General features: G+C 62.6%; 1 protein-coding gene across 2 annotated transcripts; it reads left to right on the forward strand.

Annotated features, from left to right (window-relative positions):
* The first annotated feature begins 1508 nt into the window (after window positions 1-1508).
* CSF1 (colony stimulating factor 1) lies at window positions 1509-9760 on the forward strand. 2 transcript variants are annotated; one of them, XM_054804110.1, is made up of 9 exons: window positions 1509-1637; window positions 2708-2839; window positions 4613-4675; window positions 4970-5149; window positions 5414-5591; window positions 6550-7388; window positions 7654-7709; window positions 7800-7852; window positions 8198-9760. In XM_054804110.1, exons 1-8 carry the CDS (start codon window positions 1617-1619, stop codon window positions 7849-7851), a joined length of 1521 nt encoding a protein of 506 aa, XP_054660085.1. In that variant the 5' UTR covers window positions 1509-1616; the 3' UTR covers window position 7852; window positions 8198-9760. The 2 variants fall into 2 exon arrangements, with proteins under 2 accessions (XP_054660085.1, XP_054660086.1); XM_054804111.1 differs by having other exon boundaries at window positions 7261-7388.
* The last annotated feature ends 2757 nt before the right edge of the window (window positions 9761-12517 follow it).

Raw genomic sequence — 12517 nt, forward strand, 5'->3', positions numbered from 1 at the left:
CGTGCTCATGGATCTGTCCGTGCACACCCACGCAAATGGATCTGTCCTTGCACACCCACGTAAATGGATCTGTCCTTGCACACACGGATCCATCTGTGCGCACCCACGCGCACGGATCCATTTGCACACCTCTGTGCCTGGTGCCTGCCTGGCTCCAGCAATGGGGAAAGCAGCCGTGGGAGCTGGAACCAGCCGCCGCAGGAACTCCCCGGGGCCTCTCACCACCCTCTTGGCCCCGACGCCTCGACTGCTGCCCTGCTCACACACGCTGACACCCCAAATTCCCCCACCCCGCCGCTGCTCCCAGCACCCAGCACACCCACGAGCCCTGAGCCCTGCACCCCAGCACCGCAAGGGCACCCTGCTCCCGACTTGCCCGCAACCCTCTGCACAGCAAAACCGCGTCTCGAGGGCATTTTGGCCGCGGTGGGCTGCAGGCGGAGGGGCTTCGGGGAGGAGCCAGGCGCGTGCCGCAAGGGGAAGGTTGTCGAACCCACACGGGATTTTCTGCAGGAAAACTTAACGGCGTGGAGCAGGAGCGAGGCACAAAGTTGCAGTGGGGCTGCGTGTCGGCACCACCGACGCGCTGGGGTGTGTGTTGGTGTGCGTGTGAATGCGTTTGTGCATGCTGCGTGTGGAATTGTGGGGTAGAGCTGTGTGTGTAAGGGGTGTGTTTGTGTATTTGTGGTTTGTGCACAAATATAAACATGTAACGCTGTGTGCGTGTGGAATGTATGTTTGCGGGGTGTGCACAGCTGCATGGTTACACAAGTGTGTGTGCGTGTAGGAGTTTATGTACGTGTGCACACAAACCCACACACAACGTGCACACACGCAGTATGCATGCGGGTGGTGCGTGCACGCACATGTGCATGGGTGTGAGTGCATTGGCGTGCACACATGTCTGTGTGCATGCAAGCGTGGGGTCTGTGCATGCATGTACACATGGTGTCACGTGTGTGCATGTGCCCAGGGGAGAGCACGCACATACACACTCGTGCAAGCCCGAGGGCATGTGTACGTGTATGCGTGCACATGGGTACAAGCGCCCAGGGGTGACCACACACATACACGCGTGTGCAAGCCCCGGTGCTGCGCATACGGTAGTGTGTGCATGCATGCCCCGGTGCTGTGCACGCGTGTGTGCATATGTACGTGTTGCAGGGGGTGTGCACACACATACGGGGGGGTGTCCGTCCCTGGCGCGTGCACATACGTGTGCCTATATGCGCGTATACGTGGGCGTATGCCCAGCGGCACGCACGGACGCGTACCTGGCCATACCGCCACTCACCCGAGCCGGGCCGGGCCGAGCCGAGCCGGGCCGAGCCGAGCCGGGCTGGGGGGGGGGGTGGGGGGGTGTCGATTCGATCCGAATTTAGCCGATTTAATCCGAGCGTAGCCGATTCGATCCGAAGGGGGCCGATGGGAGCCGAGCGGGGCCGATCGCAAGCCGCGGGCGCTGGCCGGCCGCCAGCCCTTTCTCATAAACCACATGCTGTCGCGGCGCTATAAAGGGGCGCGCGGCGGCGGCGGCGGCTCAGCCCGGCCCTGTTCGGCCCCGCCGCCGCCTCCTCCGGTCCCGCCGCAGCCGCCCCGGCCACACGGCAGCCCCCATGCCCCGCCTCGGAGCCAAGGTACAGCGGCCCTTCCCGCTACCCCCGCCCGGGGACCCCCTTCCTTTCCCGGCACGGCGACCGCTGTCACCTGTGCGGGGTCCCCGGGAGGAGCAGCTTTCCCCCCCCCCCCGCCCCGGTCACGCAGGGGGATGCGGTAAGTCCTCGCTTCGGGGGTCCCGGCTCCCGGTGGGGTGACGCTTCAGCCCCGTCCCGGTTCCTGGACCGGCGGGATGAGGCCCCGTCCGCGCCCCCGCTATCGGCCCCAGTCCCGTCCCGGTTCCCGGAGCGGGCGGGTGGAGGCTCTGAGTTCTGCCCCGTCCCGTCCCCCGGCTCCAGCCGGTCCCCCGCGGGGTGAGGCTCCGGCCGGCCGTGGCCGTGTCTCGGCGGTGGCCCGGGCGGCATCTTGCAGTTTCACAAGAGGGGAGGATTTCTGGACAGCCTCCAAGGGAAATTCCCCCCCCATCACCCGGGCACCCTCTCGATGCCGGCGCACCGGGGGGGGTGGGGGGGGCTGCTCCATCCTCACCTCGGGAGTCTCAGCCCTGGGACAAGCCCTGTTGCCCACCAGGGTCCCGCCACGGTTCAGGGCCTCCCTGCTTCTTTGCAGGGGGATTGGGAGAGGAATTTGGGGTGATGCCAGAGCTGTTGCATGGAAAGAGCCTGGCGGGTGCAGGCACTGGAGGCTGGGGGAGGTCTGGAGGGTGGGAAGAGGATTTTTGGGGTTGGGTGGGTCAGTGTGTCAGATGGCTCCCTGGAGCTGGGGTGGAGGAGAAGATTTGCAGGAGAGACAGAGAAATGGTGCTGGAGAGGGGACAAGGGTTTGATGGGGAGTGTGGAGGTGGCCAAGACACTCAACCCCCATGCCAGGCACTGGGAAATTGCCCACTGACCTGGCGCTCCTAAAAATAGCAGGATGGGAATAGGCACGGTGTTGGTGAACCGTGGTGGGGTCATTGAGCTGGACCCTGGTCAAGTCCTGTCTACCATGAAGGTGGCTCTTCTGGGGGGGGTGGTGGGGAAGGGCAGGGGGCTCGGAGGGGTGTGTGTGGGGTTAGCGCTGCTCCAAGCCTTTGCTCTGCCATGCTCAGGTGTGCCTGCTCCGCTGCACCCTGCTGTCGTCCCTCCTCTTCCTCCTGGTCTGCAGCATCCATGAGACGGAGCAGAACAGCTACTGCCAGCAGATCATCACGGAGAAGCACCTGGCCGAGCTGGAGGAGCTGGTGAGTGCCCTCCCTGGGCTCTGCTGTGGAATGGGGGCTCATTCTGGGCCAGGCAGGCACAAATCAGTCCTTATTTAGGGCTGAAAATCAGCAAATTGGCTTATTTTCAGCTCCAACAGCAAAGTGATGGTACCCAGGAGCTGAGCATCCATGGGCATGAGGGACAAGCGGGCACTGGAGGGGTGACGTGCTGTGGAAAAGTGCCGGTGGGAGAAATGGATGAAGAGGGGAGCGGGAGCTGGCAGGAGTGTGGCTGGGAAGGGGACATGAGTGGGGCTGCGTGTGTGCAGGGACGATGGGGAAGCGGTGGAGGGGACTGGTGCTGTGGGGCCGTGGTGTTTTCTGGGCGGCCGCGCAGGGGTTAAGCCAAGGAATCTGGCTGCATTCCTGAGTCCAGCTGCTTGCCTGGAAGCCGGGCTGGCGATGGGGCTGTGGGTGGGTGGCAGGCAGCGAAGAGGGGGGCTGCCAGCCAGGCTAGCTGTGCACCGGAGGCAGCCGGGCTGAGGCGATGGGTGCCTTCGTCCCACGTGGCCCGTGGGCAGCTCTGGGTGCTCACGCCCACCCCATGGGGAGGCAACTCCTGGCCTCATCCTGGCTGCGGGGACTGGATCCCACCCTGGCCCTTGGCTCACCTCTGAGCGGGGAATCACGCAGATGCTCGGGGGAGAAACGGGAATTGGGGGCACGCAGGGATTTGCACGGTTGTCACAGATTAAATTCGGCCGTTGCAGCGAACGGGGTCTGCAAGTGAGAGGCGATAGAGGCGCCTCCGAATCCTTGCTGCCTGCTTGCTTTGCACCGAGCTCTCCGGTGTAACTGCTGTGTCCGGACTCGCTTTACCTCTTCCTCTTTAAGCATTGAGCTGTGGTGCCAGGAGCTGCCAGATATAGCACGTGCGAGCTCAGCTTCCTCTGCCCAAGCTGTCTCTGCAGCCCAGTGCCCTGTGTCCTTGGGGAGCCTTTGCTTTGTAACCCTTGGGGATTAAAAGTGGGTGCACGATTGGGGGGAAAGAAAGGGGATGAAGCAGGTTTGAATGAAACTTGTGGTTTCCTTGCTGGGGATCGCAGCCCTCTTCTTGCTGGTGGAGGAGCCGACCCTCGCTCCAGCCTCTGTGGGATAATGGAGCAATTGTTTCCGGGCCGGCATCCCAGGCTGGAAGGGCGAGGGCTGCCAGAATTACCAGCTGGCAATTCTGGCAGCCCTTGCCCTCCCGGCCTGGGATGCCAGCCCAGAGGCAAGGGGCTTGTTTGGGGTGGGTTTTCACCCCTGTCGGAAAGGGTCGTGGCATGGGGGGGTGGCAGTGCTGCGTGCGGGACCCCAGTGTAGTGTGATGTCGGGGCATGTGTGACCTGGGTGTCATGGCCACCTCCTGCGTGGCAAGGATGCTCTTTTGCAGCCTGGCTTTAGCGGTGTGGGGGAGATCCTGTGAGAATCAAGCAGGGCTGGGTTCCGACATGGTGCTGGGAGGAAGAGGAGAAGGAGAAGCGTGGTGGGAGCAGGCAGAGGGAGGCAGGCGTCCCTGGTACGGAGAGCGTGCCATCCTGGTGGGAGCAGGGATCCTGGGCTCGCCCCTGCCAGAGGTTCAACCTTAGGGAAGCATCTGTGCGAGGAGGATGATGGTGTGGGATGAAGCAGAGGTGGGAGCAGGACCCCTCACCCCAGCCCTGTGGATTCAGGGGTGCTCAGGCACCCCTTTGTGCCTGTGTCGGCTCCACTGACCCTTCCTGCCGTATTATCCCTGCTGTGGGGTGACATCCTGCTCCCTCCTTCCAGGCTGACACCCAGATGCAGCACCCGGGCCGGGTCTCCTTCAAGTTCATTAATAAGATGCAGTTGGTGAGTAGCTCCTCGCTGGGGACAGAAGGGGACAGGGACCAGGGCTGGCTGGTGCACGGGGGAGTCCCTACGTCCCCAATCTCCTCTCTCCTGTCCCCCTTCATGGGAGGCAGCCCAGGAGGCACCCATCCTGCCTGGCCGGGTGGCTGAGTCCCAGCTTGGGCAGCCTGTGGGACCGTAGAAAGGCATTTTGTGGCTCCGTGCCTCAATTTCCCCAGGCAGAGTGGGACAAGTGGTCCTGTCTCTGCCCATCCAGTAACCAGTCTTGCTTTTTTTTGGCGGGGGTCATCACAGAATGACTCCGTCTGCTACGTGAAAGCTGCTTTTCCTTTGCTGGGCAAGATTCTGGAGCGGACAGAGTTCAAGGAGAACTCGTCCAACGCCAAGAAGATGCAGATGGTGCGCAGGATGTACAGCCGCATTGACGAGAACGTTGACCCCTGCATCAAGGAGGAGGATGATGAGGAAAGAAAGGTACGGTGTCCCCTGCCTCGTGGGGTGCCAGATCTGCAGGGGTGCGGGTCTGAGTCCTCATCCTTGGTTGAAATGGGGTGTCAGAGCATCCTGGGGTGAGTGTGTGGGCAGAACCTTGAGGTGGAGCAGAGATGGGGTGTGCACAGGGAGCCGGGGGGGGGGGGCGCCAAACCTTGCCCTGGGTGCAGCGTGGTACCCTGTGGCGGTGCCACCAGGTGTCCTGCATGGTCGTGGAGCCAACGCTGAGCCTGGTTCTTCCTCCAGCTCTCGCAGATGTGCTTCGAGGAGTTCACCACTTCCCCTTACGAGATGCTGGTGCTAGTGAAGCAGTTCTTCCAGGACATCAACCAGCTGCTGCAGAAACAGGAGACCTTCGAGAAGGACTGCAGCCAGGTCTACCGCAGGACCTGCTTGGGACCCGAGGAGGCCGGATCCTCACCAGGTGAGATGCTGAGGCTTTGCCTCTGCCCGACAGATCCGTGCTGGGCTGGGGGGAGCTTGGGCTCACCTGCATGGAGCAGCTTGACAGCCGTGTGTCCCCGTCCCTGGGCACACGCAGGCACAGTGGGCACGGCACGTGTCTGCGTTGGTCCCTGTCTCTGTCGCTCGGCTGGTGGCCGTCCCTGCAGGGTGGCCTTGGCGGTGTGTCAGCGAGCTCTGTGTCTGGGAGAGCTGGGGTTGGGAGAAGGGGCTTGTCACCCTTTGGAGGTGGGATTTGGGTGGGATCCTGCTGGAAACAAGGCCAGAGAGATGCTGAGGGGGGTAAGGAGGCATCTCCATCGGCCCGGCTGGAGGCATCAGGCTCGGCTCCGTCTCAAAGCCCTAGTGCCTGGGTTGAGCGTAACACAGGAATGGAGGCACTGGGACCCCTCTGCCACTGACGTGCTGCATGACCTCAGCCGTGCCACTTCAGCTGCCCCGTGCCTCAGTTCCCTGACCAAGCCTTTGGGGAAGGTGTTGCCTGCCGGGGTGGAAGAGCCTGTGTTGCCGTCCGTGCTTTTGTGAGCGCCCACGCTGTGTGTTTGCATGCCCGTGGAGGAGGCGTCTCGTTGCTGTCTGTGGTGGAGCTGGGCCACGTCCTGTGCTGTGGGGGATGTTAAACGTGACCGTCTGGCTCCTGCCAGTTGTGGATAACCTGTTGCTATCAGCTCAGGGGACCCGGTGATTTGGGTTTGCTTCATCCTGCCCGCTGATTGTCATCTCTGTGCTGCTGTCCCTGCCTGCTCCCTGCCTGTTCCCTGCCTCACCTTTGTTCTCCCTTTTTTTTGGGGGGCTGTTTGACCTGCTTGCCTGGAGCTGCGGGGAGGGACGGGGACGCTGCCCCGACCTCAGATCTGCTGGCTGTGACCCTCTCGGAGGCTGGTGACACCACGGCCATCTCTTCTCTCTGCTTCTTTCAGGTGTGGGGACAGATCCTGACTGCAATTGCCTGTCCCCTGCCCTTCCTTCTGCCACCCAGCCCTCCCTCTCCGCTGCCACCCATACCGTCAGGGAAGTGGCACCCGCTAGCACCCAGATCCCTTACGGCCTCCTCCGTGCCACCCTCACTGACTTAGACGCCCCGTCTCAGCCCCCCGGTAGCATGGACGGTGGCTCGGGGACTGAGGAGGTCTTGGGTGCCAGGGTAGGTGACACGGTGTCGGTACCGTCCCCCGTGATGCAGCAGACAGCTCCAGCCGACAGTGCCGAAGCTCTCCTGGATCCGGCCGGGACCCTTAGCCTGGTGGCGGTGGACATCTCCGTCCTGCGTGGGGATGGAGAGCTGGTAGAGAGGGGCACCGAAGCGGTGGCTGGCCATCCGCTACAGGATTTGGCCCAGAAGCAGGGAGCCTCCATCCTCCCGGACCATCCCGACAGGCTCAGGACCACTGCAGTGGCAGCATCCCCCAGCACCGGCTCGGCAGGCGGCGGAGCCAGGATCCGTCCTGCCGAGGCATCCGAGCCCGTCACGCAGCTCCGTTTCTCCAGGATGGCCCCAGAGATGCGGGGCCGAGCACCGGCCGGCCCCGGGGACGGGGCGAGAGCGCGAGGCTGGGGGCTGAGCCAGCTGCGGGAGCCTGAGGATGGCAGGGCTGGCCCCAGCTTTGATTCTGGCTTTGTTCTGAGCGCAGAGCAGCGCAGGAAGGAGCCGGCCGTCAGGGAATGCCACTGGGAGCCCCTGATATACATCACAGTGGCCAGCGTGGTGGGCATCTTGCTGGCCATGGGAGGGCTGCTCTTCTACAAGTATAAATCCAGGGTAAGCCCACCCCCCCCAGCCCATCCTGACCCCTCTGCTGGTGCCAGCATCCTCTCCTGCCTCAGTTTCCCCACTCATCTTTTGGTCTGTGTGGGTTGACTCCCCCTTTCCCCACCATTTTGGGATGGGGGGGAACAAGTGGTGGTGCTGAGTGGGTTGGGAGCATGTTATTGGGGACATATCCCCCCCCCTTCAACGGGGTGGGGGTGAGAGCCTCGTCCCCTTCCCCAGGGCTCATCTCCCCGTTCCCCCTTCCTCCGCACAGGTCCTGGAGCGGCCACTGGAAGATGGAAGCTGCGACCCTGAGGAGCCAGAGAGGAGGTGGGTGTGATACCATCCTGCTTGGGGGCGCTTTGGGGACCCCTGCCTGGGGCCACCCTGCCCTAACCCCCCCTCGGTTTTCCCTTGCAGGGCACTGCAGGGAGCGAGGGGGTGTCCAGAGCTGGAGACTCAGGACCTCTAAGGTGAGCAGGGGCTGGATGGGACCTCGCAGGGGGCCGGCCTGAGCCCATGGGGACAGTGGCGAGTCCCCCGGCCATCCCCGCTGGCACCGACCTCGGCCATGGGTGGGGAAATTCAGCTGCTGGCAGGGGGTGGGAAGCCACGGAGAGGAGCAGGTCTGTGCCTTAGTGCTGCCAGCATGTGGTTTTGCAGCCCATTAATCCATTACCAGCACTTTCTTTATTTATATATATATATATATATATATATATAGTATTTTTTCCTGTGGTTTTTATGTGTTGCTCCCCCCTCCCCGCCCTCCCTGGCAGAGTCTCAGCTACCGCTCATCTTTCTCCTCCTTTCCCCAGGGCCCGAGGTGGGATGTGAAGCTGCTTGGGGGATGGATCTGGATGCTCCTCGCTGTGCGAAGGAGGGTCGGCGTGCCCTGGCCCCTCCGCGGTCCTGCCATGATGCTCATGCTCCCTCCTCCCTCACCCCACGCTGGTGGCCAGAGACTGCAAAAAACAACCCCGAAAACCTCCCAGGCAGGGATGAGAGGATGGGGGGATGTGCCCTGAGTGGGACCCCTGGGCACCGGGAAGCGAAGGGCTGGAAGGCGTCAGACCGTCACCGAAGGGCTTTGCCGGGACGGCGGCAGTGGCTGGTGTGACACCGCGGTGCTGAGCAGGGTGATGGAGGCGCTGGATGTGGGATGATGGATCCCGCTTGGACGTGGCCAGTGCTGGCTGAAGATGGAGGGGACCAGCTCCCCAACTCCTCCGGCTCTTCTCCCACCCCAGCACCCATCGGTTTGGAGCAGCACCCATCGCCTCCCCCGCTTCACCCCGCCGTTCCTGAGGCTTCAGCTGGAGCATCCCAGACGCTGCGGGGGGTCAGTTGCCGGGACTCCTGCTCTCCCTGGGCTGCGCGACCCCAGCCCCGACTTGCAACTTCAACCCTCACACTGTGAATATTTAACACCCACCGGTCCCCGCACGGGGCCGGGCTTTGGGGTGACGCTTGGCACCATCCCGGTCCCCATCCTGCTGCCGGAGATCTGGCTCCGGTCCTGCGCCCGAGCTGGCCTCGGCTCGCCATCGTGCCGTTAGGGTTTGATTTCAGTATAACAGATGAAAGTCTTTATCCTGCAGAAGTATTTTTACGGGGGGGCCTGTGTCGCCCCCTCACAGGGTTATTGCTGCGAGCTGGCCTCGTCTGCGACTGGATTTCTTTTGTGACTGCGCTTTAGAGAAGGGAAATGGGGCCAGGGAAGGACTGGATTGACGTGGGTGTAAGAGATGGAGATGCCCCAGCCAGGTACCCGGGGGCTTTTCGGCTCAGCCCCCTCCCCGGCTTTGGGAAGAGCCCAGTTTGGGATGCGCCACCCCTGCAGATACCCCAAACCCCAGGCTCGGGCCGCGTCCTGCCCCACCGCAGCATCCCTCTGGCCCTGAATGTGAAGCGTGGCCTGCGCTGCTCTTGGGTTTTGAAGTATTATTTTTATATGATGGAAGAAAATGTGGACAAACCAACCTGTTTTTAAAGAAAGCATTACTATTAATTTTTTTATATGTGTATTTATGACTGCCAGAAGGAGGGGTTTCCAGTGTAAGGGACTGGTGTAAATCAGGAGGAAAGCCCTGACTGCAGTAGGGAGGCTGGGGCCAAACTTGCTGCTGGTGTAAGCCACCAGCTCAGCACCCATTTGCACCGCAGAGGAGATGCTGACACCGTGCCGGTCCCCTTCCTGGGGGAGAAAACTTGCCTTTAAGCTGTGTCAGATTTATTTTGCCTCTGTTTTTGTTTGGGTTGTTTTTTTATACAATGAAATGTTGAAATATTTTATACAAAGTCATTTAAAGAAGTCTATTTAAAGAAAATAATAGAAAACAGCTTGTATATTTAATATTATTAATAAACAGAGAGGTGTAGTGCTGTGTAAGTGTGGGAGATGGTGGTGGGGGGGTGTAGCCTGTGCCCGCCCCTGGGTCCCTGATGGGGGGTGGGGACAGAGGGGATCTGTCCCTCCTGTAGCTGCATTTGGCTGAGTACGGGGGGGGGGGAGACGGGGGGGGGGAGACGGGGGGGGTTCCTGCTGCACCTGTGACACACAGGAACGGGGGGTGAAGTTCCACACCACCCCTCCAGCTTGCACCCCCACACTGGGGCTGCTTTGCAGCCCTGCAGCAGGGGGTCCCTGGGAGCGGGGGGCAGCTCTGGGCTCTGCCTGGGGGGCTGCCAGCCCGGGGGGCCGTGGGGCGGAGTTCTGGACACGGCCAGTGGTGAGGGGTCAGGGTCGGGCTCCTGGTGGGGCGTGCAGCCCTGACCCCACTTTCCTGTTGATGTATGTGGGAAGTTCACGGTCACCAGCTCCAGGGCAGAGGGACGGATCTGGCCCTCCCAGCCCATCTGCAATCCCTCTGGCCTCACCAGGGTGAGGGGCTCTGACTGTGGGGTCCCCTTCCCGGGGGTGCACGCCCCCCCAAAAAACACACGGAGGGTTGGGAAGCAGCTGTTTTATGCAAACACACTCGAGGCTGCTCTTGGCAAAGCTTCCTGTGAGCACTTCACTTGGAGAGGCAGCACTCGAAGAGGCATTTCCTTCCCCCCCCCCCCCCCCCGCACCCCCTGGCTCCCTGTGCCTTCCAGGAACAGGGGAGCCCTGCATCCCACTGCCCTTACACAGATCCAGCATCTCCGGGGGGTACCTGGGGCACGAGGGGGCTTTGACACTGTACCAAGCCCCTACTAGCATGCTCATGGGGGGTTTGGTGTTGGGGGGTGCAGGGTTAAGCCCCCCCCCCCCCCCATTGCTTGCCCAGAGGGGATAGGAAGGGCAGGATGGGGCCCAGGAGCCTTTTGCGGGTGTCAGGGCTGAGCCCACTGCCACGTTTGCTGACAAACAGGATTCCTCGAGGGGAGCTGACTCAGCTCGGCCCTTCCTCTCCAGCAGCAGCCGGGGGTTTCCCAGGTCCACATCCCCTTCCCAGGGAAGTGGGACCTATATATATCCTGCTGGATTCAGGCCACAGTCATTATGGTCAGATTTGGGGGGGTATTTAAGGTCAGAGGCTGCTTTTACGGGTGGGCAGGGTGCCCGGTTTTGGGGCTGCTGGGGGCAGCGAGCCCCTGCCCTGCATGCAGGCAGGCAGCTCCAGGTGGAGGCTGGCTGCACAGGAGAGGGCGTTAACTCTGGAGCTGAATGATGTCAGGGCTGCGATGGCCGCTTAATGCTTTGGTAAAGCTCAGAGGAGTGCCCCTGGCTGATTGGGGGGTGTGAGGAGCACCAATACCTGTGCCCTCTGAATTTATACTCCACAAACCCTCATCCCTGAACCCCCCAGCTGCTTTAAGCAGCCCAAACCTGTGAAGGCACATGGAAAATGTAGGAAAAGTCCCTCCCCCACCCTATTACTGACCCAGCTGGGAGCAGCGAGTTAGTTCCCTGCCCCAAGCAGCCCCCCCCCCCCAGCCCCCCGCAATTTGGGGGGGCAAAACCTGCTCTCAGCCCCCCACGTCAGGGATCCCATAGCTGGGGGACACAGGGAGCCGTATCCCCATCCCTCCATGCTGGTAGGGGAGGGTGGAAAAGGAATCCCACCCCCCAAGGTCGAGTGGGGTGCAGAGGGTGGTGGCATCCCGGGGTCCCTCCTGGGGTGCAAAATGGGTGTTTGTGCCTTAAAAAGCACGGGGTGGCACAGCGCAGGGGCACCCTGCCCCAGCACCCAACCCGGGGGGGTCCCCTGCATCCCTGGTGCTTGTGGCATCAGGGGGGACTGGGACCACCCAGGCTCACCTCGTTTCCCAGAGACCCCACCAAGCGCCTGAGACCCCACCAAGCGCCCCGAGAGGGCTCTGCCCACCCTGGGAAACCTCCCCCCATGCTGCCACGGGCACCGCAGAGCTGCTGACGGGGCAGAGGCGCCCGGAAAGGGCCCCGGGACCGCGGTTCCCGGGACACAGTGGGTCCGGGACAGGATTTTGGCCAAGGAGCTGCTGGAGGATTTTGGTGGCCAGAGGCCGTTTTGTGGCCAGACACAGCAATTTTGGTTAAAAAATGTTATCTGCACCCCCCTCGGGGTTTTAACCCAAATGCTGATGTTTTTCTAGCTTGCATTTTAAGGGAATGCCCCTGGGAAAGCAAAGCCCAAGCGGGGCTCAGACACCGCCCCCCCCCCCCCCCCCCCAGCTGCCGGTGGGGGCTTTGGGGACGAGGACAGGTTCAGGGTGCCCCCCCCCGCAGGCAGGGCTGCTGCCTGCTGCCTTCCTGCCTGTCCTGGGACAAAGGCACAAGCCCGTTTGGGCACCCTAAGGCCCCGGGAGGGATGCCCAGCAGGGTGGGTGAGCACCCATCGGTGGGGGCAGCGCAGACGGGCACCCATCGGCAGGAGCCGTGCCCGCACCCTGCCCACACCTGCACCCTCAGATCCCCCCCTGCGTGCTGCCAGAGGGGTGCGGGTGCTCTCGAGGGTCCCGGGTGGGTGCCGCGGTGGGTGCTCAGCCCCGAGCCCCGCCACAGTGCAGGATGCGACCCCTTAGCACCCCTGGCCCCGTGGGCAGGGTGTGGGTGTCCCTGCCCGCGTGGAACCCGGGGTGGGGCCAGGAAGAGGAGGAGGGGAGGAAGGCCGGCCTGCCCAGGCCCAGCGCCCCCAAACAGGGCTGCGCACCCCCCTCGGGGCCGGGTGTCG

Source organism: Grus americana, chromosome 25 (genome assembly GCF_028858705.1).
Source record: "Grus americana isolate bGruAme1 chromosome 25, bGruAme1.mat, whole genome shotgun sequence".
NCBI classification, from domain to species: domain Eukaryota; kingdom Metazoa; phylum Chordata; class Aves; order Gruiformes; family Gruidae; genus Grus; species Grus americana.

Bases quoted from the DNA above. Each gene is read 5' to 3' on its own strand.
- CSF1 (XM_054804110.1), top strand. From the start codon at position 1,617: ATGCCCCGCCTCGGAGCCAAG. The intron at 5,150-5,413 runs GTACGGTGTCCC...TTCTTCCTCCAG, and splicing joins AGGATGATGAGGAAAGAAAG to CTCTCGCAGATGTGCTTCGA. The intron at 5,592-6,549 runs GTGAGATGCTGA...TGCTTCTTTCAG, and splicing joins GGAGGCCGGATCCTCACCAG to GTGTGGGGACAGATCCTGAC.